This window comes from Molothrus aeneus, chromosome 6 (genome assembly GCF_037042795.1).
Source record: "Molothrus aeneus isolate 106 chromosome 6, BPBGC_Maene_1.0, whole genome shotgun sequence".
NCBI lineage: Eukaryota > Metazoa > Chordata > Aves > Passeriformes > Icteridae > Molothrus > Molothrus aeneus.
In genome coordinates, this window is record NC_089651.1 from 10,672,345 (window position 1) to 10,699,996 (window position 27,652).

The 27,652-nt window shown below is 38.9% G+C and overlaps 1 protein-coding gene across 1 annotated transcript; it reads right to left on the bottom strand.

Moving 5' to 3' along the window:
• Positions 1 to 5,472: 5,472 nt before the first annotated feature.
• CTR9 (CTR9 homolog, Paf1/RNA polymerase II complex component) lies at positions 5,473 to 26,330 on the bottom strand. The gene is made up of 25 exons (XM_066552446.1): positions 26,219 to 26,330; positions 24,351 to 24,449; positions 23,391 to 23,630; positions 22,913 to 23,030; positions 22,257 to 22,346; positions 20,834 to 20,982; positions 18,406 to 18,513; positions 17,808 to 17,915; positions 17,449 to 17,685; positions 16,623 to 16,712; positions 16,390 to 16,518; positions 16,102 to 16,285; positions 15,423 to 15,511; positions 14,979 to 15,164; positions 14,713 to 14,800; positions 14,309 to 14,457; positions 12,165 to 12,281; positions 11,863 to 12,008; positions 10,381 to 10,452; positions 9,421 to 9,556; positions 8,840 to 8,986; positions 8,249 to 8,406; positions 7,838 to 7,934; positions 7,406 to 7,518; positions 5,473 to 6,557 (listed from the first exon to the last, which is right to left on the bottom strand). The coding sequence occupies exons 1-25, from the start codon at positions 26,261 to 26,263 to the stop codon at positions 6,146 to 6,148; spliced, it is 3,507 nt and encodes a 1,168-aa protein (XP_066408543.1). The 5' UTR covers positions 26,264 to 26,330; the 3' UTR covers positions 5,473 to 6,145.
• Positions 26,331 to 27,652: the final 1,322 nt, after the last annotated feature.

The following is a 27,652-nucleotide window of genomic DNA, read 5'->3' on the forward strand; positions in this document are numbered from 1 at the left end:
GATCTTCTTCACTGGACTTGATCTTATGAGGAAGGAGAAAGAGGCTGTGGTTCTATTTCTGATCAAGCAACAATGTTTGTCATTTTTTAAATCTAGGTACAATTTATGCTCCAAAAACCTTGCAGATCAGACAAAAGTTCAGTACAGCTCAGTAAGGAATCATCCTTACCCTGCCCCAAAGCAGCTTCATGTCAGTGCTACATGAAATGGGGTCTTGATGTACAGTCTGGATCCCACAGCTTCACCCACCCCCTTGCCCACCACATTTTCTTACACATTTCTCAAAAGCAACATCAAAGACAAAAATGTATGAAAGGCCTACGAAATACAACATCAGTTCAGCTGGGATATAGCAACAGGACATTCTGCAAAAGTACAGCTGAAGGGAACTGCTGCTGTTTTGGGGCAATTTAGGCCAAGACGGAGAACAATTTAAAACTTGCAATTCTTTTTCACTGAGAATCATTTCTATGCAAATATCATAGATACCACCAACCTCTCCCTTATGGAGAGCTTGCACTGCTGCCAGCTGAGGTGAATCTTGGGTTCTTCTGGGATCACAGCACAGTCTGGACTGGACAAATCCCTTTAGATCCTTGTGTCTTTTATGTTACATTTTTCCTATTTTTAATGTATACTTCACTTGATTCTACTGTTACAACTTCCACCCTCTGGTTTTACAGTTGGATAGATCAATAGTTCTTGCACATGCACTGAATAAAACATCCTTTCCCTGCATTGTTTAAAAGCAACAGAAATTGAAACACTCATGGCAAGGCAAGTGTTTCTTGGGACATTAATTACAGACAAGTGAGTGCAGAGCAAAAACGTCAACACAGAAGATCCAAAATAGAAATACAGAGACCCAAGTAATTAAGGATCAAGACTATAAATAATATCCATCTAAGCACTGATCTGACACATCATTGATTTTCTTTCCTTCCTTGCCCCTTCCAGTAATACCATTCTGTTTATATGGCAACCCCTAATTACCTCATAGCCATATCTTGGCTACTGCCCGGACAAACCTTGAGCAGCCCAGACTGCAGAAGGAAATGAGGAAAACTCCAAGAGTTATGGGTTCAATCTCCTGCAGTCCATGCCAGTTCCCCTGATGCAATGACCATCAGCTGCATGAATTGTCAGTATGAACACTTTGACTAAAATCACCACCTCGAATTTGTGCATGAATTTGCTTTATTCTGCAAACCCAAATGAGAACTAATTCCTCTTTCCTTTTTAGTGTTAGTAAATAGCTGCTGACAATAATTCTTCCTCTCCAGCTGGTCTGGGACAGCTTCCCAAAAGAAAAAAGAATGTTACCTTTTGGTTAGACAGCTTCCCATGAGAATGGAACACACACTGGAATAATTTAGCACAGCATAACAGATACAGACAGTTTAGAGCAGTTCAAACTCTTTTGAAAGCTGGAACAAAGCAGTTATCTGTCTTTAAAGAGTAGAGATGTTTCATCTTCTCTTAGGCATTGTCACCAGCTCAGAGCAAGACAGGTATTTATTAGTATTTATCAGTATTAGCTCTGCTTAAAGGAGTCTGTGGTTCAGCAGTGTCTGTACAGCCAGAACCTTCAGGTGCAAGGGTGAGAAGACTTCAAAACCAGTTTTCTCTAATAGAGTTGTGGAACCAGAGGGAACATGGCATTACATGAGCTTCTTCTTAAATTACAACCTCCTCTGTCCTATAGAATGAGCAGCCAGCAAAGATGATCTCTCTACTACTACCTGTGTGCCCTAAATCAGAAAGTCACTTTTGAATTAGCAGACTCAGTCTGGAACATTCTGGCTGAGGCCTATCTGTCACTGAAGATAAGATTGTGCCACCAACTCAACTGCACCTTTGACAGGAGGCCCTAAGAACCAGAGTGGGCCCACAGTGCTCCTCAAAATGTCCAGGAATGTTTAGGTATTCCTCAGTGTGTCAAAGAATGTTTTAGCTGTTGCAATTAGCATGTGGGATTTGCATATGAGAGAGGCAAGAGAGGAGATTCAAGTGCTAAGAACTCTGAAGGGTTCAAAAACATTCCAAGAGCCAGAGCATTGCTTGGAGCCTTCCAAGGCAAAAGAAAACACCCCAGAAGTCACTGCTACAAACTCACTCTCAGGTGCTAAACCCCCATGTTTTCCTCAGCTAAAAGTGGGCATTTGTATTTTAATCAGCAAAGGCTGGGTGGGAAGATATGAAATTCTTGTATGCTGTTGAGCCAAACAGCACTGCTGGAGTTCAGGCAACACCACAACAATGTTGGGGGCATCTCCAAACAGGGAAATGTATAAAATAAGGAGGACACATATTTAGAAGCAGCAATAGGGACTCTTTAGTATTTATCATTTCAAATGGAGGTAAACTCAATCAAGTTTGCCAGTCCCAAATATTTCACCAGCCCCAAGCTTTGGAAGCTGCAGTGAAGAAGTTTTTGCCTCAGGGCAAAGGAAGAATTAAAAAGAGGAAGAAAACAACCCAGAGGCACTTAAAGATCAACACAGCTATGATGAGCATTCTTAATCTCTCCAATAGTAATGAACCACAGGTAAAAAGACATTAGAAGCTGCATGACTACACATGAACTGAGCCTTCTATAATGCAGCCAAGACCAAAAAATCCTGAAGTTCTAAGTATTTCTAGTACAAAAGTATGAAGCTTGAGCAGATGTGGACCAAAAGTCACAGACAGGATGGAAATAATACTCATTTTCAGTATACTGACTTTGAATTTCTCTCCTAGGTATTCCCATGTCTGGTATTCCCTTAGATTCTCTCTCCAATTCAAATCCTCTTCTGCAGAGCAATTAGTGTTAGATAAATAACAAAATATTATTATTAGGAGTAGCTATGAGAATAATGATCATTCAGTTACACACCTTTTTTCACATCCATATTGCCAATTTGTTTTGGTACTCACATTAATACTGAATCTGTCTCTGCTGACAGCTGCTCCAGCTGTAGGAATTTTTCCAGGTAATTTCTGAGCTCCAGATTTATTGACTGTAAGGTAACTACCAATATTTAACAAGGGAGTCTAAAAAAACTGCAAAACAAAGTAAGGAAGAAAAAAGGAGGGAGCAAACTTGTTCCAGAAAGCCTGCAAGTCTTAAAAGAAGATGTCAACAGTAATGTAAGTTTAAAACTTTGCTGCAACAAACACTGCTGTAAGCAGTGAAATATTTAATGTGGAAAGCAACTTACTCCCGGGAAGTGGCATTTCCTTATATAAAGAACTGATAAAATTTTAGCTGTTCTCCTACCATAGGTCTTACCTTGTCCAAACCCTTCCTTGGCAGCACATTCCCAGATATATTCCTTTTTTCTGTGTGGATAGAGTACTGTGGTTTTCTGAGTTAAATGAGCAGAAGTGGACATTTGCAAAGAGAATGATCGATTTACACTCAGATGCTTTGTCCTTCAGCAGTGACAGCTACTCCTTCCCACCAAGTACTGACCTGCAAAAGCTTCTGAAAGAAAAAATTGAGTAAGTGGATTAAGAACCCCAAGATTTTACAAACACACACCCCAACCAAGTCTCCTCTTCTGCCCCTCCTCCAAAAAGCCCCCAAAAACAAAATACCCAACCCACCACCTTTTTTTTTTTTTTTTGTCAAGTTACACTTGAAATTTTCTGTGAAAGGCCAAATCTACAATTTTCAGGAATGAGAGCAAATTCTACATGCCTCTTTCCTCTTGTATTCTCGAGATTATGTGCTGCTCACACATGAGGATAGCAAAATGCTGAGCAGCAACAGAGCTCAGCAGGAAACACTTCCTGCAGCCTATGGTTCTATGGAACTATAGATTGAATGGATGCAATCCACATCACAAAACTGTGGATGCAAAACACAAACTAGGAATAAAGCACTTCTCTAGCAAGGCAGTGTTACACTTCTAACTTGCTGTGTTTCATCCAGGAATAGATTACTGCTAAAAATAAAGGAATTTAGTAGCTGCAAGCCAACCACCTACTTCAGAAGGCAAGGAATGCTGCCAAGAGAGAATTACGGCAATGTTATTCCACCACAGCACTTTCAAAAAACAAGCATTAGAAAATACGAATTAAGCTAAAACACAGCTTTCTAACCAGTTACAGTAACACATGACTTTTTACATAATCTTAATCCTCCCATTAACTTTCCTCTCAAATGGAAGAAAAAAGAAAATGACTTCTGGTTTTTGGTGGCTTTTTGATTCCTCTTTTGCTACATAAAAGCAGAGGAATAGTGAAGCAAAAGCATCCCTTGTCCCCTTTCTGTCCCTGTTGATTGGCCTCTTGTACATCACACAGTTCAAGCTGTATTAAGTCATAACCTCTCCTTATACAACTCCTTTCTGTGAAGAGATAAAAAATACCTCTCACAAGAGATGTCTGAAAATCCCTGTTATTTTACACTTCCAGAAAGCATTTCTCTCCAGCTGGATGTTAGGTCTGATGACCCACACAGCACTTCATCATCTACAGCTATCTTTAGCCAACACAAAATGTATTTCCTGTACATACAGCATCAAACAAAAACTGCAGACTTTTCACAAGACAGAATTAGTAATATGATAAAGCTATGACAGCAGAGGTGTATTTGAAGCAGAGAAAAGTTTCTAAGATCCCATAGTAAGTGCTGTACATCTTTTTCCTTCCTATTGTTAAGAGGTGGCTACTCTCACACCTGCCACTGCTGTCTGTGCTCCATTTGTTTCACTTTGCACGTATCAGCTTTCCTGAGCTGCACCAATTTCCTCACACTTTCCACAGCCTCATAAATGAAGCCATGTGACACCAAGCATTCCCAGCTCAGCTATCCACTGCTTCCCTGTGGTTCTGGGTCATGATTCAGCTTTGCTCTGACCCAGCAAACATGAGGGTTGTTCTTCTACTCTGATGCTAAGTTTTAGGTAAGAACACAGATACAAACTTGATACCAAACTGAGCCACAAGGAGAGACTTCTCGAGTGTTCTGCATTCTGCTGTCTGCTATGGTTACCAACAGCCCACAAACACATGAACAAACCAATCCACAATGAGAACAGCTCATGCTCACAACAAACCAGAAATAGCAGCATGGGAAACATCACTTTCATGTAGTGCTTCAAGTGAACTATCAGTAGTGACAATCCAGGCTCCTAAAAACAAGGCAACATATTTAGGCCATACAGTCTATTAGAATTGGTAGCAATACACTATCCAGACCTACAGAATCTTCTCTTAGCAAATGCTTGACATAGGAATTAATGACCAATGAAAAAGAGGAAAACATTTCCTTTCCAGAACCACGGAGAGAAATCCAATTTAGTCTACAGCACAGCAATTTTTCATTGTTATTCCTGAACACATTACGTTAAAGGACTTAGTTCCAAAGCCATGTACTTACAATACAGGGAGGACCACTTCCTCCAAAGAGATGCCAAATTCAACTTTTTCAGGTATTCTGCTTATACCTTCTAAGAAGTAAAAGAAATCACTCCAAGCAAATAAGCAAGAACATTTTATTGTGACACTTGCAGCTTTACCTTTCTCAAGTAATACAGAGTTCTCCCAAATGTCTTTACCAGCCAATTTAAATATTTCATCTAAATCTGCATCACTAGTTTATAAAATTTCTCTAAGATCTGCACATTTTCAAATGATTTAACATAAAAACAGAAGCAAAAGAACATATCCTTGAAAACATAAAAGAGCTGCATTGTGGCACATTTATTCTTTAATAGAAAGTAAGAAAAACTTCCCTACTGACCTTTACTCCGAGTGAGGAAAAAGATAAATATCCATAGCTCTTTGTTGCATCTGGTAGGATTTTAAGATCCATCTATGCATCTTTAATCACAGAACAAAGTTTCAGCCACACTGAACCACCTAAGGAGATTTTATGTTCCATAGTTTTTACATGCATTCCATCCTTGGTGTGCTGACTACAGGACAGAGATTCTGTGCACCTACAGTGGTTTAAATTTAAAAATACACCATAAGCCAACTTAAAGGAACATCCATTAGTAACTAATAGAAAGAATCACAAGAAGGTCTCACAACAGTTTACTAAAACATTAAGGTTCTTTAAATCACAGTTTTGAAATATAAAAATTCTGTCTCCCCTGTAACTGAGATGTATTTACATGAACTTTTTAAAAATAGGGTCTGTAATTCATCTCTAATCGCTGTCATCCGAGCCCCCTTCAGAGCCCTCATCATTGGATGCCTCTGGCTCGGACTCGTTGCCAGAAGCTCTGGCAGACCCCTCGTGGTCAGAGCCCCTCTCGGAGTCCCTGTCGGACTCGGCGCTGCGCGAAGCCGGCCGCGATTCGTTCTCGGAGCCGCCGGAGCCGCGGCTCCTCCCCGACTGCACGGACTCATTGTCCGACTGCTCCGACTCCGAGCGCCGCCTCTTCCTCGGAGACCGGTCGCTGTCAGACTCCTCCTCAGAGGCGCGGGCGCTGGACCTGCGGGGGCTGCCGGCCTCGCTGCCCGACTTGTTCCTGTTATCGGAATCGCTGTCGGAAACAATGCGTTTGCTGTGCTGCTGCTCGCCCTCCTCAGAATCACTGTTGCTATTTCTAGCGTGCCTGTGGGGAAAAGCAGAGGGAAAAAATGGTATTAAAAGGTGCTCCCTTTAGCTTCTACATAAAGCAAGACACCAGGATTTGGGTCATGCTAGCTGTGAAAAATGCCAATCACTTGTTTTTAAAATTTTAAAAGTAATAAAATGGTTATAAAAATAGTAATACAATTAGAGGAATAATAATTTGGACAAACTGAATTAGGACAATATGAGACAATAAATACAAAGAATTACGGACGTCCGGGTACCTTTTTGTGGGCAGCATGAGCCCGAAAAGGGACCCCCGTTAACAGAGGATTAAACTCTTAAAAGCAATAGCCTGTTGCATAGTCATACACTTGATACATAAATTCCATTCAAACACAGGATTCTGTCTGGTCATCACCAACTTCTTCTGAATCCTAACAGTGCCTTGGAGGCGGGAAGAAGTTGGTTTCTTCTGATAAGAGGGCAATAAATTCTTCTTCTCTGAAAAATTAGGTGTCCTGTGGCTGCTATCTCACTGCGAGTCCTTTCTTTAAAAGTATCCTACATAGCATCGTTTCTATTTTAACTTTTTTCTAACATAAAACTATATTTAATACACTACTTAAGAGAATTAATACAGCTTTACTTTCTAACACAACACATAGAATATTCATTTTAATATTTGCAAAAAGCCAATCATAAAATACATGCATTTTTCACACTAGTTTTAGAAGAATGAGTGGAATTAATTTGAACTGGGAAGGGATGTTGTGAGTACAATGAAAAACTTCTCATTATCTTCATGTTATCTCATTAACACTGCATTTTCTCTTGAAGGCATGCATTGAAACTCTAAGTTCATACAAAGTTAATTAAGGTTCTTACCCATCATCAGCAATTTTGAGTTTGTCCTCATCAGAAGAATCATCACTTGATGAAATGATGGCTTTTGATTTGATCTTTCCTTTCATTGAAGGAGGCAGACGCTCTGGTTTGGGCTGTATAGGGGGAAAACAAAGAGTTGCTTGTTCATGTGGCACAGGGCCCAAATGTAAAAACATGTTCAGAAAACCAGACAAGCTCTTAAAAAATTTTCCATTTACTATCACTTAGTTCTAGATGGACTTGGAAATATCCTTTTCATCCTTGAAGCAGCAATAGCAACACGGGAGGAGGACAAAAATAAGCTCTAAGAGCAGTTGGCTTCAGGAGGTTTTGCTGTAATTTTCAACACTAATAAATCTCTCTTGACCAGGGTAATGCTGAACTCTAAACACTTATTTAGAGAGTGATGCAGTTATTCAGGGTTCAACTTACAGCCTTCTTCTTCTCTGCTTTGGGTGGACGTCGCTTCTTAGGCCGCGGGCCGTTTTCGTGTTCCTCCTCATCACTCCCCTCATCTGCCTTCTGGGGTCTTGAACAGAAACACATTTTATATGGCATAAAGCATAATATTGCAAAAAACCCTTAAAAAATACAAAAATACCAATCTCAAGAAATGCCCAGCTCTTCAAGTGTTACTCCTACTTCCTCTGCAGAGTGGTTGCTTAAGTCTTATAAAGTGTAATGTGTTAGTAAAAAATAATCATGTGACATCTTGATAAGAGTTTGTTTTTAAACTGTTACAAAAGACTGCAGAGAATTTACTTAAAAGCCCTACTATTGCTCAGGGAAGTCTAGTATTAAATTGACATTAATTACTAATTAATTAATTAAAGTATCAGCTACCTCCTCCTCTTCTTCTTCTTTCTCTCACCCTCCTCTTCTTCTCCATCCTGTTCACTGCCACTGCCCTTCCTCTTCTTTTTCTTTCTAGAGATGGGCAGATCTTCATCACTGTCATCATTGACAAACTCATCAAACTCCCCTGCTCCTTTTTTGGAACGCTGTAAGAAACACAGACAACACAACCTATTATTCACATCCCAGTTACAAAGCTACCAGAAAGCACTTCAAAATGGAAATTCAGCTGAACATGTTCTGGAAGAAACAAAAATACAGACCTTCTAGAGACTATGGCAAAGTTGGCACCAGAGAGGTATAATTTAGAAACTGATTCAGAATTGGCATATAAGATAATCTTCTGTTATTTTAACAATTGAATATATTTTAATGATGCCACCACGCTCAGAACTTTTAAGTATTAGCTTCCAATTTTCACATTTTAGTATTAAACCTGTGCAATTTTACTCAGTAGAACCTAGGAGTTTGAAATTAAAAACCTGTGCTCCTGCAAGAGACTATATATCAGAAGGGGAAAATTAAGGAGGTTTAAAAGAAATAAAAAACAAAAAAAGAGATTAAAACATTCTGTTCTACCCTGCCTCCACCGCCACCACGTTTTTTCTCCTTTGATCCTTCTACTTCACCAGTGAACATCAGAATATTCTTGGTCTTCTCCACATATTGAGCTCTTTGTTCCAGAAGTTTCTTCTGCTCTTCTTTTTCTCTCAGGCGCTTCTCTTCCTGAAACACCAAGGAAGCCAACCATTACCATTGTATTTGCACCCCACAGTGATTATAACAGCAGGCACAGAAATGATTTGCTGTCAGGAGACTGGAAAATTGCTTTTTGATGCTCTGTGTCACAGCAGAAGATGCACATGCCAAAAAAAAAAAAAAGTTTTTTACAAAAAGTTTTCAACAAAAAAGCCCACGGTAGAATAGGTAAAAGGCTGATGGCAGAACTTCTGGCACATCTATTTTATTTCATTATACAACTAAATATTTCTGAGGCTATGGGGAAGAAAGAGCATCACCTGTTAGCTGCAATATTTTCAGCTGGCACTTACTATGACTAAGAAAAACAGCTACTAGGTACCACCCCAGAGCAGCAGGAGCAGGTATTGTCAGTGTGTGCCCTTATAAAATGCAATATACAGAATTTAGTGGGATGAAACCTGTTCTTTAAGCAGTTTCTGGCGAAGCAGCTCCTTCTCCTGCTCCTGCTTGGCACGCAGCTCCCTCTCCTCCTCATCCTGCTTGCGTGCCCGAGCCACATGATACTGGGCCTGGCTCAGTAAGTCAGAGCACTGCCTGCAAAATCCAAGGTTCTCAGGTAAGGCAAGGTGGCAAACACAAGAAGAAATGCTTTTACAAAGTGCCTACATCAAACACTACATTCATATCCTCAATGAACTAAAAAAACAGCTACTTGAAATAGCACAAAGAAGAGCAGTGCAGATTTTTGAGTAAATTAAAGCATTTTTAGTAAGCTAATTTATTTTCCATTGGGTAATTTCAGAACATATTGATTCACACTTCAAACGTAGCCAATTCATATACAGAAAACCCACACATGAACATAAAAGGAATCATGCCAACCAATTTGGAGAGCTTCAGAAGTATGGTTAATAAGAACTTGTATTTAATCACAACAACCTGACAAATCCTTTTAGAAAGGTAGGGCAAAATTCAAGCTTGAAAAAACCCAATAGTATGAGAGTTAAGGTTGCATAAAGTGTCCAAGTCACACAAAACTTTAAAGCAAGGTGCTTTCAACCCCCTCTTTGCTGATGCCAAAATGACATTTCTTTAATATTGAAATTTTCTTCTCTGCACAAAGTGCTTCAATGATACCCATTCAGATGTACAGTGCAGGATGGCTAACACACAATATTTGTATGGGGCTGTGGAAATCTTACAAGAATGTGCAGAAGTGAAACACAGGAAAAGAATGAAACAGTAGTAGGGAGTGACCCTGGCACTTGTATTTCTACTGTTCTATCAGTCTGACAGTTGAAATTTTGGAATCTAGTTTTAATACTAAAAAAAAACCCCAAAAAAGAGGACAAAAAATATTCCCCTTAAAATCTGAATGAAAGATTTCTTTGTGGGTTGTTTTTGTTTTATTTTTTTACCTGGCTTCTGTAGCAGCAAGTGCCAAGTCAAATCTCATCTTATCACCTACTTTACTCAAGTAACTGAAGTACCTGGAGGAAATCACAAGAAACCAAAGTAAGCAAAGATAGCATTACTTACATATTTACTGCAATTTTGCCTTAAAACAAGCCATTTAGTCCTGAATTACAAACCTGTAGAACTCAAAAGATGAGGAAATCCCACCAATTTCCTCTGTGCCAGCACCTTTTACCAGTTAAAAAGTGCATTCAGAGTACTCCAAATCTAAAGCATTCTAAAACCACTCTGGAGAGGAAAAATTCTAAAGAGAGTTCTGAAATTTCATTTGCTGGCTCCTATCAGTAAGAATATTGCTGACCCAAAAGATTGATTTATCTGTCACAGATTACATGCCTGAATTCAGCATAAGAGAAGGAAGGGAAATTTGTTTTTCAAAAATCTTTTCAGAACAGCCTCCTTGACCTAGTGGACAGGCCCTTGGGAATAAACAAACTTCCAAGTAAGATATGATGATCAGTGCTTTGAAAAGTTTCTCAAATTTAAAAGAAAATTACTTCTAACTTTCAAGATTGCCACAGTTTCTTCCCATATACCTACCCTGTGTCTGAACACATTCCAAATGAAGTGGTTTTGTGCTAGACTCAAATTCTTGGGCATAGGAATATAAAAATTCCTTGCTTGAGGTCTAGACTATGGAGAGTATTTTCCAAAAATTTTAGTTAATAGGCAAAAAAAAATTCATGCAACTTCTTCAAGACAGTAAATAACAAGCTTCTCATTAAATTTAAGTTAGAACTTAAGTTAGAACTTCCATCCTCAACATAACAGCAGAGCTAGGAATGCACAAATCATGCACCAGCTACACCTAGGAGAAGGATAAATGGTTGAAAGCGCTGTTCAAGGATGGTGACAACTGGATCAGATTAATCACACTGGTGTCTACACAAAATTTTCTATTATTGTTTTTTAAACAGAACTAAAATATCTCAAATGCACTTAAGAAACTGTTTCTGTTCTTAAACTGTGACAGTATGTGGGCTTTACTTGCCAAAAGGAGGGTGAAATTAGTCTTTAGGGACTGCTAGTCATTAATTATGCTTATGTAAGATAAACAGATTTGCTTTTAAGCCTTATAGTTTGCTTTGAAAGAAGTCTTAAAATAGTATTCAAGTTGTAGAATAATTATCAACATCTTTTCAACTGTACATTTCTGGGAAGAAGAGCATCTTGGTCATAGCAATAACAAAACTCTTTGAGAAACACATAGTGGCACCTGGTCAAACAAAACTGGTTCTGGAACAAAGCCTGAACCACACAGTTTTGTCAGGCCCAATATTTTGTTTTCCTATTAGAAACTCTGGAATTACACAGTGCCTTGTAGAAGATGATTGCTCTTCTAACCAGATTTGTGCTCAGTACTGCAAGTACACTGTAGGGGACAACAACAGGGATTATAAGGATTAGAAACAAACCCTCTTTACCTGTGGGCGAGCTCCAGCTCTTTCACAGCATTAAGGACTTCCTTCAGATTGCTTTTTTCATCTTTCAGGACAGAGGTAGCAAGTCTTTGCAGCACTAAAGCGACATTAAACATGAGGACTGTATCACTTGGAGCCACATGCCTGGCCTGGAAAAAAACCATGTTTTTAAGGTACGCTACAACGTGATACAGAAATGACATAAAGAGAATAAACACCATCATTTCAACCCCAGACCACCAAATTTAAAGAAACACAACTAACAGTAATTTTATTCTGTGATCCATGATGCTCTAGATCCATACCTTTAACAAAGTTTGTTTGCATTCCTGTAATTTGCCACATTTAAACAGTGCCCGGGCCAAATATAACAAGACTTCAGTGTTTTGATGCTTATAGAACTTTCTGAGGCAGTTTTCATACTGAAATAAAAGAAAAATAATCAAAGTGAGAGGCAACAGTGGTTTGTTATTTTGGTTAGCTAACTCTAGTAAATGTTTCTAATCCCAAAAAGCATTACTGCTAATATGCTTTTTGTTTTTTAAACAAGTGTGTTATGCAACATGGGTGCCTCCCTTTCAGTGATCAGAACATTCTCCTATTCTATAGCAAGTACCTGATTTTTTCTAGAAAGTGGCTGCAGCTCAGAAGGCTCTGTAGGTCTTAAGTACAAAAGAATACTTTTTAAAGTAGCATTTACTGCCACAAAGTCCAACCAACATGACTCATTTTAAGATCACTCAAATATTCTTCACAGTATGTGGGGGGAAAAAACAATCTATTTTCTTTATTCATGTCAGATATTTTACAAATTGAAATATATCTAATATACTAATTCTATATATCTGATGTAATTAGTAAAAAAAAAAAAAAAATCAGACTTTCCAGACATCTCAACTTTGCTCTGTCCACTCAGCTGAGGAACTTACCCATGCCAAGGGATATCAGTTTCTCTAAAGTGTAAAAGATGACTTGTTACTCTAACTTCTGTGGGTCTAGAATTAAAGGCTTAAAAGATAGCAAATGTTATCATTTTCAGTAAAAAGCACCTTCTGTTTGACATACTCTTTTCTCAAGGAACCCTTCACCCTCTCTAAGCCTCCAAAATAGGAAGGAATATAAAGCATATTTTATTTGCAGCTCAAGTACAGAAAAATTGCCCTGAACTGCAACACCTGAGGTTGTTATTCTTGGATCTCACTGTGTTGTGAGCACCTTCAGGATCCAAGATTCTGTGTTTAGCTCAAGCCTGCCTCAGATTTGTATGCTTTAGGGTAGAGAACTCAGTAGGATAATTATTGTGGCTGCAGTAAGATGGGCTAGCAATTTCAATTTGTCTCCCTTTGAGTCCAATATAATGTATTTCACACTGTGACTGCATAGCAAAACCCAGGGAACAATAAAACACTTCAGTAAACAAACACATTTCTAATAACACCTTTTCTTAAATAAATTAGCAATGAGTAAAATATTTTTTCTCCCAAATCGATAGATGAAAGTGATACCCACTTCCCCACTGTAATTCACTGCTTAAGCAATTGCTAAAATGAGATTTTAATTAGGTTTTTTTTGTCAATAAAAATAGTCAAAGTGCTAAAAAAACAACAGACCCCATTCAAGCACAACAGAGTGAATGTGACTGTGTTGCCAAAGCTTGCTAACAATAGCTCACTGGAGGACAGTGACTACTGAGCTCCTGAGCATGTAAGAAAGGCGCAGTAAACACTTCTTTATTAAGCATCACAAAAAGCTTCAGAACAGCTCTGAATGAAGTGCCTTTGAGCCTCAATAAGGACTCATTTTAAATGACACAAGTATGTTAGTTTCTGTCCTGTTCAACATATGCTGTGCTTTTAAGCTTATCTGTATGCTTTTCATCAACTAGTTGAGTCAATTTACTCAGAACAGGTTGACACTTGAACATTTACTTGCTTGGTCAGGTCAGACTAGCTGACCTCAACAGATTTCTTTCAACGTGAATTATTTTGTGATTTTAACTGTGGTGAGTGAAATTATAGCCCAGTCAGCTTTTAAGGTAACTCTTAAAGTATTCATGTGGTGATTTATAAGAACAAAAATGGGAATTGTTGCTATTTAAAAGAAAACCCCGGCAGCAAATTGTATTTACTTACTTTGGAAATATCTGCATGTAAATCACATACAGTAACTACACTGACTGAAACCACGCTGGCTAATAATTTATTCCACAACCAAAATTCTAACCCTACTACCAAAAAAAAGTATAAAATATGCTAAGTGCTTTGTTACCCGCTACCCACATTTGGCAGTCTGTTACTAAATCTAGACTTGACAGCCAACAGCTTGTTAGAAATAGGCTTAGAACTTGTTAAAACACTGCTCAGAAACTTTCCCAGCTGCCCTGACAACAGAGAGACATCTAGAAGTTATGTGAGCCAAGACAGGAGGTAGTTCAAGGTGGAGATGCTACCATCTGCACAGCACTGATGTACTGCTTCTGCTCCACGTAGATGTGTGCCAAATTCAGCCACACATCGCTGATATCTGCTGTGGCCTCTCTCACTTGGGCAAAAACATCACGGGCTTCACGGAAATATCCTTTGTGTGCCAAGACAGCTCCTGAGGGGAGAGGAATATGGACAGTGTGAGCTTCCAGCTTCATGCACTGTGCACTCCTAGCACAGAAAATTCAATATGCCTCAATAAAGTGTCCCTTCAAAAACTGACATAGCTGCCATTTCCTGGGCTCCACTCTACAGTGCTCAGGCCCTGAAAAAACAATTCGCTATTAAAGCATGAAACTTAAGAATATGATCACCCCTGAAACTTAAGAATATGATCACCTCTGAAGCAAAACCAGAGTCTGATATTCACCTATGCCATTGGCAGCATACAAATTCTTTGGGTCATTTCTGAGGACTTGCTTGTAGATGGCTAATGCACGGTCTTGGTGACGCTTCTCCTGCAGAAAGAAATGCCCCAATTCATCACTCACTTCTAAAGTGGGGTATTAAAGATCTACCCAGAGATTTTATGAACTAGAAGATGCCAAACAGACATCAAGAAGAGGTTCTGAACAGCTAACAACATACAAAAATAAACAAACAAACCCACACACAGGGCAGAGAGATGCCCATTACCTTTTCTCTGTCTCTTGTGGGTTGATGGAGAGTCTGCAACCAGACGTTGCCAAGAGCCAGCATGGAATATGTATCATTTTGTGTGGAGGGCTGCTTCAATATTCTTTCAAATTTCTTCTGTCCTGGACCCCACTCTTGTTTAGCCAAGTGAAGATTGCCAATCAGAGACCAGGCATCTGGATGATCCTAAATAAAAATTAACTCTAAGTTACAAAAGCACTCTCTTCCTTTGCAAGGGTTCTTTTTCAAGAATAAAGTGTTACTATTCTTAAACATAATTCCATTTTCAAGAGAACCCCAAACAAAACACAGACAGCAGATCTGGTAGCTCTCTCTTCTTCCCCTAGTTTAAACAAATTAAAATCACAAAAAGAGGAAAATTAAATTTTAAGTTAGCTTATTATTTAGTGTGTTTTAATGTTAAACACTGATAGGGGTACAAACCTGATTGATCTGAAGTGCTTCTTTAAACCAATCAGAAGCCTCATAAAAATTCCCTTTATCCCTGGCCATAGCTCCCAAGCGCAAGTAGCCTGGAAATAAAGATAGAAAATGAAATAAGAATCATTGAACAGGTTAAAGTCATCTTGTACAAAGAAAATATTGTCCATGCATCAATTTCAAAAGCAATCTTTCTCTTGATCGGCTAAGGACAGCAAACACTAAGACACCTTTCATATTCTATTCACAACAAGAAATATGATGTGAAGAGGAACTTGCACCCCTGATGGCCAGACGAAAACTGCAGGTTTTGAATAGTTAAACTATTGTGAATGTGTTAAGTTGGCTTCATAAGTTAAAGACAGCTGAAAAACTGCAAAGAAATAAGGATCCATCAGTTACATAATTCTCCTCCCTCCACTTTAAATAGCTCTCCCATCTCCACAAGCTTTGGGAAGGGTATCTGCAGGTGACAATGGAAAACAAGCGGGGAAAAGGCTACAGATGAGGCTGGGGCATGATGAGTGCTGCAGCTTGTGGCAAATAGCACTGGCTACTCAGCCCCAATGCTACTGTGAAAACAAGGGAAGACAGACATAAGGAGAGCAGAAGACACTGTCAATCAGAAGATTTTTGGTATTTTAAGGATGGCTGTAGAACTGAAATACCAAATGTTTCTTACAATCAACATAATTTGGATGTTCTCTCAAAATGTTTTTATAGAGCTTTTCAGCTTCATGAAATTCACACATGGCCTCGTAGAGCCTGGCAAGGTTGTAGGATGTTGTCACAGAGATGGCGTTGTAGTAATGCTCATCGTGCTCAGCTTCTGCTTTCGCACGATCCAGCGACGCCAAGAAGTATTTCTGAAGCACAGAAAGAAAAGAGCAATGAAGCACTCCAGAATGTCCTCAACCAAAAACTTCAGTGTGACCAAGAAACACCCTTCAAACTGTGAGTAACTGCATACCTTTGCTTCTCCCAGGTTTCCCAGCCTGAAGTGCAGGGCACCCACGTTATTCAGGATCTCTGGAGGGACATCAGCCTGTACTTTCTCCTGCAGAATGCGTGTGGCTGTTCCATAGGCTGACAGAGCACCCTTTGGAAAGAAACAGAAAGTGGATGAAAGAAAGAAGAGAATGAGCTCTAAAAGCTCTTATGAAAAAGCACACACACAATTCACCAAGTGAGTATTAATAATACCTGTATATCAGTCTGTTCCAGAATTTGGGCTAGCTCAATCCATGCCTCTACATCATCAGGATATTGTTCTGTGACTTTCTTTAAATGGCCCTGAAAAACAGAAGATAATTATGCCACTTCAAAGACACAGAGCTTGTTTAAAAAAATGGAAATAAAAGAAAGAGTGAAGGCATCCACCTTAACACTAGAAAGATATACCATACTGCAGAAGCAGACATCCTAAACATCTGCCCAATAACCAATCTGCATTAGTTTTCTTCCTTCATTATTCTATTCTTCTGTAGAACAGAACACCTGCTTCAAGTCTTAGAGAAACAAAGGCTATTAGACCAACATAAAAAGCTAGAGAAATGTCTAACATTTCTTGCATTTATCTACCCAACATTAGATTTAAAATACCTTTCATTAAAAAAAAAAGCATCACTGTCCTTCCAGATAAGCCCAGACAGGACAAGTGCTTTCTGGAAATCACCAGCTGATTTGCTCTCTTCAGGAAATCGTGAGCTAACTTCCCATCTTCAGACAATTTTATATATATATGGAAAGAATTCTGCTCTTTTCACGTACCAAACAGAGACATGAGGCTGGAGCTTCTCTAAATTCCTGGACATGCTTTACCCAGAGCCCAGGAGAGTCTCAGTCCTGCCCAGAAGTTGTGACTCTTCACAGACAGGAAAACCCCTCACGACAGCCTATATGAAATATTCCATATCTACAGCCACCTAACCCTGAGTTTTATTCAACTTAAGGAACAATCTGATTTCAAGTCTGATTTCCAAGTTCTACTCTTGCAAATGAACACAATGCTGGTGGAAGGAAAACTCACCTTTGCAATATCCCGTTTCTCCTGGTCTTCTGAAGCTGCATAGAGAGATCCAAGGATTTTCATAGTTTCATAATTGTTAGGGTAGGCTTTCAAGACTTTTTCAAAGCATTGTGAAGCATTCTCTTTGTCCCCTCGATAAATGTACATTTGACCCAATCCAAAAAACGGAAGTACAAAAGAAGACGAGGCAAACTGAGTGGCCTGGTAATAATACTGGAAAGCTTGATCATAATCTTCCTAATTAAAAGGAATTAAATGAAGAACAGTCAGTGTTTTTACAGGCAACCTTTGCATGAACTTTTATAACAGAGACTTTTTAAAAATGTGTACTCAAAGGGGACTTTTAAAAACTGCCCTACCTGTACATGAAAAGACCTTGCCAGCTGGTAACAGCTCTCTGCCTGCATGGCTTCCACTTCTGTGTTATGGAAAGCATGAAGAGCCAAGTGTTGTACTTTACCATAGTCCTGACAAAAAACCAAAGGAAGTCAAATGAAATTTGGAAGTCTTCACTTTATTTATGGTCAAGTGGTTTTATGATTTAAACATGGATAGCTGGAAAATATGACAAAGCTTTACTCACAGCACTGACTAAATAACAATAGATTTAGTTTTAGCTGTTACTAATCTTTTCTCTATTTCATGTTTTAAAGCATGGAAGAGTGAGGAGGGGGAAAAACAAACCAACAAAAACCTCAACCAACCAAAAATCCAATTCCAAACATCAAAAACCCAAAACCCCTTCAGGACACAAAGTTGATTTTGATTTAATTAAGTGTACCTTTCTTGGTTTTCTTGAGAAAAGTTCATACAAAATTCAGGCCAAAAACCTCACACTTCTTTATCTAGATTAACAGATATTAGGCACCTGATGAAATGTATGTGAATCTAACACCAAAATTCTTATTGTTAAGAGGTTATCAAGCATTTAACTGTAAAATTTCAGGGATCTCTTACCTTCTTGAAAAAGAAGTGATTAGCCAAGTGATTCAACACCATTGGATTACTGGGATCAATTGTGTAAGCCCTAGAGAGGAGTTGAACACCATTCTTGATGGAATCAGCCTAAATGAAACATTGACAGGTATCAGCAGCACCTCAGTATCTGTATCTTATTACCATCTTCAAAACCATTTTTCAGTCTAGGCTGCTCAAGGATTTCTGACAACACCATACTGAGCTCACCAAAAAAAAAAGTAAATTCAGCTACAGGCTTTTCTTCCTGCAGCATACAGGTGGAAAATGGGAAATGAAGCTACCACACAGGGATGGAAAAGAGTACAGCAGGACTTTCTAGGAAAAAAAAAAAAAAGCAAAAAAACCCAAAAGACTTAGTGTGATGTCCTTTGACATGTCACACTCACAGCCTAGACAGCTTTCCTTCTGCTCCTTCTACCGTTCAGTGTCCCCAGCGCCTGTTTGGTTCAGGTTTCAATGTTTACACAATTCATTCAACAGTGGAATGAGGATATTTTCATGTTCAAATTCTAAACAACATCTTTAGATCTCATTTTAAAATCAGTGCGAGTTTGAGGTGTTTACATAGAAATGTCATTGCATCAACTTACTCTTTTCTAAAGAAGCTTTACACTTTAAAGAAAGCTTCCCACAGGTAAAAATGTAATTTACCTACAAGTTCAAATCCACAATTGATAAAATAATTGTTCTTTATTTAGGACAACTATGAAATCTGTATCACAAACACATCAGCTTAATGTGTACTTATTTCTGAAGAGAAACACCAAAAATGCTATCACGAAATCATCTAACAGCTATGCTTTACTATGTAATTATGATGAGAAGAAAGCTGTCTTATTGAATAGATTAGGTTTTAAGAGGTTAAAATGTAACGTGAAGGCAAATAAAAAATCAATTTCAGTTTGAACAGGTGCAATCTTTCCAAACCTAGCATAACAATACACCTGGATAAGGAAATATTGAATCTTTCATGCCTTCATTTTCAAAGGTTATTGTGGTTTATAACCACACTGTGCATTCATCCAAGTTCTCCAGTACCTTGAGTCTCATGTCCAACTTCAACCCAATCCAGTAGATGGGTAGAGGTCCCAAAGCTCTAAGTGCTTTTATTTAAGAAAAACAGTTCAGATAGACCTCAATAAGAGCACAGTGTGATCTCAACTCTGATCTGACATCATAACATCTTATAGGAGGAAGAAACATTGGAAATATCTAAGCACAAACAAGATACCAAATAATTTGATATTCAGAGACTCTTTTCCCCAGAGTATTCTCCCTTTCCTGTGTTAACTCTTCAATGTTACACTAACTTTTACTACAAAGTTGTGAGAACAGTTTGAAGCAAAGCACAGGTGATATATTTCTTAGAAAGAACACAGAACATCTTTGAGTGGCTCAGCTTTTAGTATCTTCAGGTGAGTGGGCTCATCCCTTAACTTCAGTCAAAAGATCTTCAGGAAAAGAAAGACAAAGATACCAAATATGATCAATTTCTCATCTGTGGAATTTATTAAAATTTGACTTTAGAGTATTTTTGGTTCTTTCTGTAGTTTTATGAAAAAACCTCTTATACTCACTTTTTTTTTAGTTTCTTCATGGAAGTAATAACAGGGGTTTTTTTCCCTTACAAAGTAGTAAACCAAGAAATTTTCAAACATTCTGTGCTAACAAAACATCTTTCTATAGAAAGAAGTAGTATAGTTCTATAGAATAGTATAGTTCTATTGAACTATAGAAAGTAGCACACTAAATTTTAGCCACATACAATTATGTAACAATATGAATTTTTTTAAAAACACTTAAGGGTCTCATCCTCCAGTGATAATATCTGAGATGGTTAATCCATGCTAAGGAAGTAACGATCCCAACTAAGCTATATTTGCATGTATTTTTCTAGTGATACAACACCTAGAAAGGTGGATCACTACTTAATTGTACTTTTATCAGCCCAGTTAAAATTTCTTCTTGCCTACTCATGCAGCATGCATGCCTGAATGTAACTTTGAAACTTGTTTGAAAATTTGTTTTTAACTCCTAAACTTCTAAAAAACTTGTACTAACCTCCTGGGAATATCTTTTACCTTGACTATCCTTCACATATCTCACCATGGAGTTTTATTATTTTAAATGAAACAGTTAATCTAGCACTGTTTTTCTGTACCTAACTCTTGCATAAATAAAGGAATGGAAGATTTTTAACAACAGAAGAAAGCTATTCACAACGTTCTGCTCACATCACAAGCACATACCTATAATATCATTCAATGGTAGCACAGACTTAAAATTATTCAACCACAAAAGTTATTACCCATTTCAAAACTGGATTATCTTTGAAAGGATAAAAAATTTGCTTTTTTTAGCTAAAAGAAAGTGAACTGAGCATGGATTCCTGCTAAGTCAGACCCACCTCCTTATTATTGAGTTCCAGAACAGCCAGTCCAACCAAGGCCCCGACACACTTGGAGTTGAGCTCCAGAGCCCTGCTGAAGGCCAGGCGAGCTTTTTCCAGCTTGTTCAGCTTCACGAAGCAGTGACCCATTCCCAACCGAACCTCGGCTAGAGAACAACATGATACCATTCACAATCCCAAAGTTTCAACTTTGTGCCTTTCTTTTTTTCACAACCTGGAGCAAAAGCAGAGTTTTTCATAGTTCCTTAAAGGCTGTGAAGCCATCTAACAATTTGCTGTTTTTTCAGGCAGCAGCCCATACTTGGCTGCCCACAAAATGAACTTGAAAACATTAATAAGACTTCATTTCTTGATAAACCCCAGAACACTGATCTATCTCCCACAGACTCCAATGCCAAACAAATAAAAAAACTACTTTTATGGGAATGTATTAAAAAATAATAGAGAAAAGCATTAAAAAATTGCCAGATGGAAGGGCTGGACATTTCTTAGGCAAGTTAAGTTCGCCCCAAACTAGCAGGTCTTCAGAAAATACAGATGAATAAACAAGTTAGCTGGCATTTCTCCTCAAATGATCAACTGATTCACATGCTGTTTATCATCCTCTAACTTCCATGACCAAGTACAGATGGACTAATACAGAAAATTCACATCATACTGCTTGTGATCTAAGAGTACAGAGAATTTATAAACAGCAGTTTCAAACCTGTGTCCATTAGAAAAAGGGGAGCAAAGGAAAGATGTTTGTCGAAAACTAAGACTTTTGTAGCAATCAATCTTATGGTAAAGCAGACCACAGAATACACACTATCTTTGCAATAAACCTTTTCTCAGACAGGTTATGGCAGTCTATCACATCTCTCAACAGACTTTCAAGTATTTATGACCTTAATGTAAATACCTCAAATTAATGTATCTAAATGCCATGTATCACTTTTACAGCCATTAAAATCACTCCCAGAGTTTTGCATAAAGAAAATAATACAAAACCAGGAAAACTCACATCACGCACTATAAGTAGAATTTTGCTTTTTATGACTTGTTTCTTTTTTATGTCTTATTATTATGTCATTTCTGAAGCCTTATTCCAAGACGTTACAGAGAAAGAAATTCTGCAAGAGTCTTGAACAGCTCCCTCCCTCTCCATACAACTTTAATTTCTCTTACATGCAAAATCCCATTTTCTAATACCTCTTTAAAAGGTAATACTCTAAAAAGAACAGTATTTTCCTAAACACAATTTCCTCCTCTAAATATTAAGAAATACTTCAAGACAATGAATGCCTAAATCCCTCTATAATGAGGGTTAGGGTTCTTTTGACAGATATAGACCACAAAAATGCCCTTTGAATTTGAATTAGGAAGACCTGAGTTAGTTTGCAAGGACAGCAAATACCTCCAGTAGGAAATATTGTCTTACCTGGGCAGCCTGGATTGGTACGCAGTGCTTTCTTGTAGTAGGCAAGGGCTCCTCTATAATCCTTCTTGTTGAAAGAAATGCATGCCTTACCTGTTAGAACATACCAGGAATAAAATCAAGATTATAAACCAGAAATTAAAGTATTATTTGGTTAACTTGTGCTGCGCCCATTTTCAAAAGTTACAGTTAAAAACTAACAGGAAATTCAGACAATGACAACTTTTATTAGATTTGATGATGTCAAGTGTATGAAAAAAGCAAACATGAAAACACATTAAATTTACTTTTCATATTTTTCTGCAGAAACTTAATTCCTTATTGGTCCAGAGGAAAGATACTTACTGAGACTAGTAAACAACTTAAATTACAAGTGCACAGTCTGTTGACCCCTCACAAGTGGTAACTTCACCTTTAACAGAGTGTCCAGCTTCACTGCCACCATCAGGGAAGCATAAATAGCTGGACTGGATGTATGCCCATGGGTCTCAGAAGATGACAGTTAGCATTGCATTTTTCATATTTGTACTTCCCAAATTTGAATTAGTCTCTGCCAGGTGTGTCTTGATCACATTCTCTACACACACTCTCTTAAGCACATAATTCATTCCAAAACTCAACCAAAGACCAGGTTTTTACAAATATCCATAAACTCATACCGAGTAGGGCAGGGATATTATTTGGAGACTGGTTGAGCACAAAGTGGAACTGTGCATCAGCTTGGTCCATCTTATCACCTTCAAGCAGGCAAAAGCAGGCTCTTCCCAACAAGTGATTCTAGACAAAGGAAAGAATTTGCAATACATTTATCTTTGTAAAATATGAAGTTTGGACTATGTAAAAGATTAACTGCCTAATAATGCTTTTAACAATCAAATTATTTCTCTTACATTTATCAAGCAAGAGAATACCAATCCTTCCTTCCCAAACTCCAAAGTTGACTGAAGTAGTTCTATCAGGTGTGACAAGCTAGACAGAATTATTGCTGGTGGCACCACGCACATTTCAGAACAAGTTTTGCTTAAGCAAGACTTTAAAGCCTGAGCAGCTTCTAGCTTCCCTTTAGTGAACCAATACTTGTTTTCTTTACAATCACTAATTGACAAAAATGTTTTTTTGATCAGGTATCTGTTTTACCTGATCGTACATGATGATTTTGTCAGCCATAGTGTACAGCAGGGTGGCCTGGGTGATGAGCTCCTTCTTGTTGTCTTTGTTCTTCTCCTTCCGAGCCTGCTGTACATAGTAGGCTGCCAGGGTGTCCAGACAGGTCATCTGGTCCTTCTCGTGGTCTCTGTAGTCCAGGTTGCCATCGATGCGGGCAGCTTCCAGCAGCTTCACAAAGTCTTCTGTTTTGCCTTGCTTGTAGTACTCCAGCTGCAAAACACAGTTTGAACAGACACCACCACCCCAGTGAGTACAGAACACACCAACCTGATGCTTGGCACTTTTTCTAGGATGTAGGGATAAAGCAGAAATAAATGTAGGTATCATCAGAGAAAGGTTTTCTGATAATGCCAAATATTTTTCTGTGCTAGAATCACTGAATGGCCTGGGATGGAAGAGACCTTGAACATAAACTTGTTCCAACCTCCCTGCCATGGGCAGGGACACTTTCCTGTTGCTCAAAGGCCCATCCAACCTGCCCTTGAACACTTCCAGGGATGGGGTATCCACAACTTCTAAGGGCAACCTGTGCCAGTGCCTCACCACCTTAAACCACAACTTTTTGAGTTATTTATAAGTGAAGAATCCTCTTTGACATTTTGACATTTAACCATAGTTTCCACAGTGTAGATACTGCCTCTTCCTTTTTTATGAAGCACATAATCAAAGGCACAAACCAGGAAAATTATGGGGGGAAAAAACATAGAAAGCAACCCTCAAGAGGCATTGTTTCAGGAAAAAGGGATTAAATAAAAATCCTAATATGCATATGTCAGTCAGAAACATCTGGCCTAGAATCAAAGACTGAAAGACGCCATAAAGTACCCGTTTGGAACTCAGTTATCACTGGTCATAAGAGTATGGAACTGGAAACCATGATTTGATTGTGTGAATACAGTATTTAAATGCACAATTTGTATCTCTACTGACCGCTAGGGCGATCCATATGTGCAGCTGGGTGTGCTCCTGTTTCAGTATACTTATAACTTCATCACCCTCGGGCAACTGATCGAAGTCGAGCTCAATAACCTAGAACCAAACAACAGAGATGATCTTTTCACAAAGCATTAAAAACATGGTCTGTCACTGAGCTCAAAGGAAACTGGACCTGTCAGAGCATAAAACATAAATAATTATTTGTGTTTAAACAAGGTTATGGACAAAGGAAGGAGAGATAATCTGTACAAGATAAAAGAGATGGCCTCTCTTCAGAGAAAAGACAAACTAATGTTTGGAATACAAGTGAGGGAGAATAAGCAGAGATGCTAATTCAACTTCTTTCACTATGGATTTCATGCTCAGAATCAGCTAGTAATCAACTTGACTGCACACTGCTGACTTTCTAACACTTTTCCTACAGGTAATATAGAGATCTAGCTCAGAGACAAAACCTTCAAAGTAATCTAGTGTCAGAAAATCAATACCTAAGACTCAGATTCCTGAAATTTTCTAAAATCATCCTTATGCCCTAGGAAATTAAGAGACTACTGAAGCAGCTAAATTTCTGAATATTCACAACTGTAGATATGACCAGCAAATGACATCAAGAACTTTTCATCATTCAGGCATTGTTTTGTGAGTATTAGTCTCCCATGTTGATCTAATCTTCTGATATTATAAAATGAGGAAAAAGGAACAGGTACTCCCCAGATGGGATATTTGGGAACACAATTTAACCGCTTGTTAGTTCACCTTACTCAGCCATGCTGCCTTTAATAATTAGTCATCTGCGTTACAAGTTAATTTTACAGCAAGAAAGAAGTTGTTGTACTCTGATTACCAATGCTGGGACTCCTCTGTAGGCTGAATTAGAGCAATCCAGTTTATAAAACCTTCTAGTTTTGACTAGACAAGACTTTGGAATATCAGCAAATATCATATCATATTTCTGCTTAACTTTTGCTCATTTTAGTTTATCTTGCATAGCACCTCCTGTTTGACAGATAATGGCCCTCATCCATCAACTAAAATAGTTATGAATGAGAAATAGATATCACCAACACAGCAAATAAACATGGAAGTAAAAAAGAGCAGGGGTCAGTAGAGGGGTATTTTATTGTATTCCCTAGTGATCAACTCAGAATTTTGGGATCTCCAAGTAGTCCTAGCCTCAACAGCAGCACCAAGATCATAATTCATGTTGACACCTCAACAGACATTTCTGTCACAGAAGAAAATGCCCTTGAACATGTAAACACTACAGAATAAAGTAATTTTGTGAGACTTAAAACCTCAATGGCAGCCATACAGAAATTTGTTTCTGTACATATATTTGTGCATATATGAATGTGTCTGTGGACATGTATATATGTATGATATATGTGTGTATACAGAAGAGTAGGGATACAGATATTCACAGAGAATATTCTTCAACCTGTAAGCATTATGTTGCAACACCTTACTTAGCTACACTATTAATTTAGTATCTGCCACGGCATAATTTAACGTCAAACTTTGTTATATGCTGCAAATCTCCACACACTTCTCCCGAACCTAACCTTGGCTTGTGACAGCGTACCTTAAATAAAGAAAAGTTAAATTAAGTTTTTAGCTCCACGGTGAAATAACTTTACAGAACGAGTCCTTTGCCCTGGCTGTGTCTTTGCGCTGCTTGAGGAACACCAAGAGACCCTGACACAGCAAAGCCCGGCGCGACCGTGGCCGGACAGGCACCTGCGACCCCGCCACGGGGGCTGCGAGCGACACCCGCGCCCGGAGCCCGGGCCACAACCACGGGCGGCAGCGGCGACCGCCCGCGCCCCGGCACGGATCGCCCTCCCTCCCCGCGCCCGACTCGCCTCGTCGGTGTCCCGGAGAGGGATCTCGATGGAGCCCCGCGACATCTTGGCGACAGCGCTGCCGCAGCCGCCACTCTCCGGGCCGGGGCCGCCGCGCGCACTTCCCCTCACGGCAGCGCCCGACCCGGACGTGCTCGGGAACGGGGCGGAGCGGGCCGGGCCCGGCCCCGGGGCGGTGTGAGGGCGGTACAAGGGCGGTCCCTGCTCGTTCTACCCCCCGTCACACGCCTGTCCTTAGGAAGTGGTGTATCTACACCTATGGATCGCCGACAGGCAATGCTCGGTGTCTGTGCGTACACGCACCCAGCGGTAAATGGAGCTGGTTTACCTGGGTAAAGCTCCCTGGGCTGTGGGACACGGCTCCCTCAGGCGGCGCCTCTCCTCACGGCATCTCAAAAGCGTCAAAAGGTTTCCAAATAAACGCGTTAAAACGTGCGGGTTTTCCCCATCTTCGTGGGAAACCAATGTGTAAATCCAAATTTACATTATCCGACTAGCTCAGCTAGTGTAATATTTTGATGCGTATTTGCAATTTTTCAGCCTCAGCTGGGCCAACTATATTGTAGTTAGGTGAGTGTGAGGGACTCAGCCTCACGGACGCGCGAAGTAAAGAAGGAATTCCACAATTGGGCTCCTAAATTGTGGCTTTTTTATTATGATATTATGACACATTGCATATTTAGATCAAACACAGCAAGCGCAGTAACCTATGACCCATCTTGGTCATTTTTACAGTTGTATCAAGGGGAAGAAAGGGTAGTAAGACTAAAAGATCCTCAGACACATTTCTACAGAAATTATTAAAAAAAACCCCCCAACCTCCAATGTTATTTACACAGCCTGTTAAACCCTAGAGCTAACTTGATTTTGTCTTACAGCTAATCGTCCACAGAATACAAAACTTTGAATTAATTGATCGTCACAACTATAAGGCACTAAATTATTTAATTTTATTTTGAAAATAAGTATGAATTACTATAATCCTATATATTATAGGGATAATGACTAGATGACTTGCAGTGTCAGCTGTTTTGTGAAGCTGAAGTAAGTAGCATTTTTTGATTACTTAACATTTTGAATGTGATCTGATTTTTCTTTATCCACTAATTATTCTGAACAGACTTGCCTGCTCCAATGCATTTACCAAATATGTCTTCTACTCTTTGAGTAGATTTCTTCCATAAATACGTATTTTAGAGAAATGTGGCAGGAAAGCAGAGTGATGTTGAAATTTATGGGAGTGTGTATTTTTTGCACTAAAAACACTCCAGAACCAATGCTATGCAGAGCCAGATGCTAATTAATAGAGTTCCAAAGTCTTCTTTTCTGATTTATAAGCTGATTTTTCAGAAATAAACTACTTTTTAGATATTTTAGTTAATGCTGAAGCTCCTTGGATTGAAAAGACAGCCTGTCCCTAAGGTATTTGTTCAC

Bases quoted from the DNA above. Each gene is read 5' to 3' on its own strand.
- CTR9 (XM_066552446.1), bottom strand. From the start codon at position 26,263: ATGTCGCGGGGCTCCATCGAGATCCCTCTCCGGGACACCGACGAG. The intron at 23,631-24,350 runs GTCAGTAGAGAT...TGTGTTTTGCAG, and splicing joins ACATATGGATCGCCCTAGCG to CTGGAGTACTACAAGCAAGG. The intron at 16,286-16,389 runs GTATGCAGTTAC...TCTGTGCTTCAG, and splicing joins GAAACCTGGGAGAAGCAAAG to AAATACTTCTTGGCGTCGCT.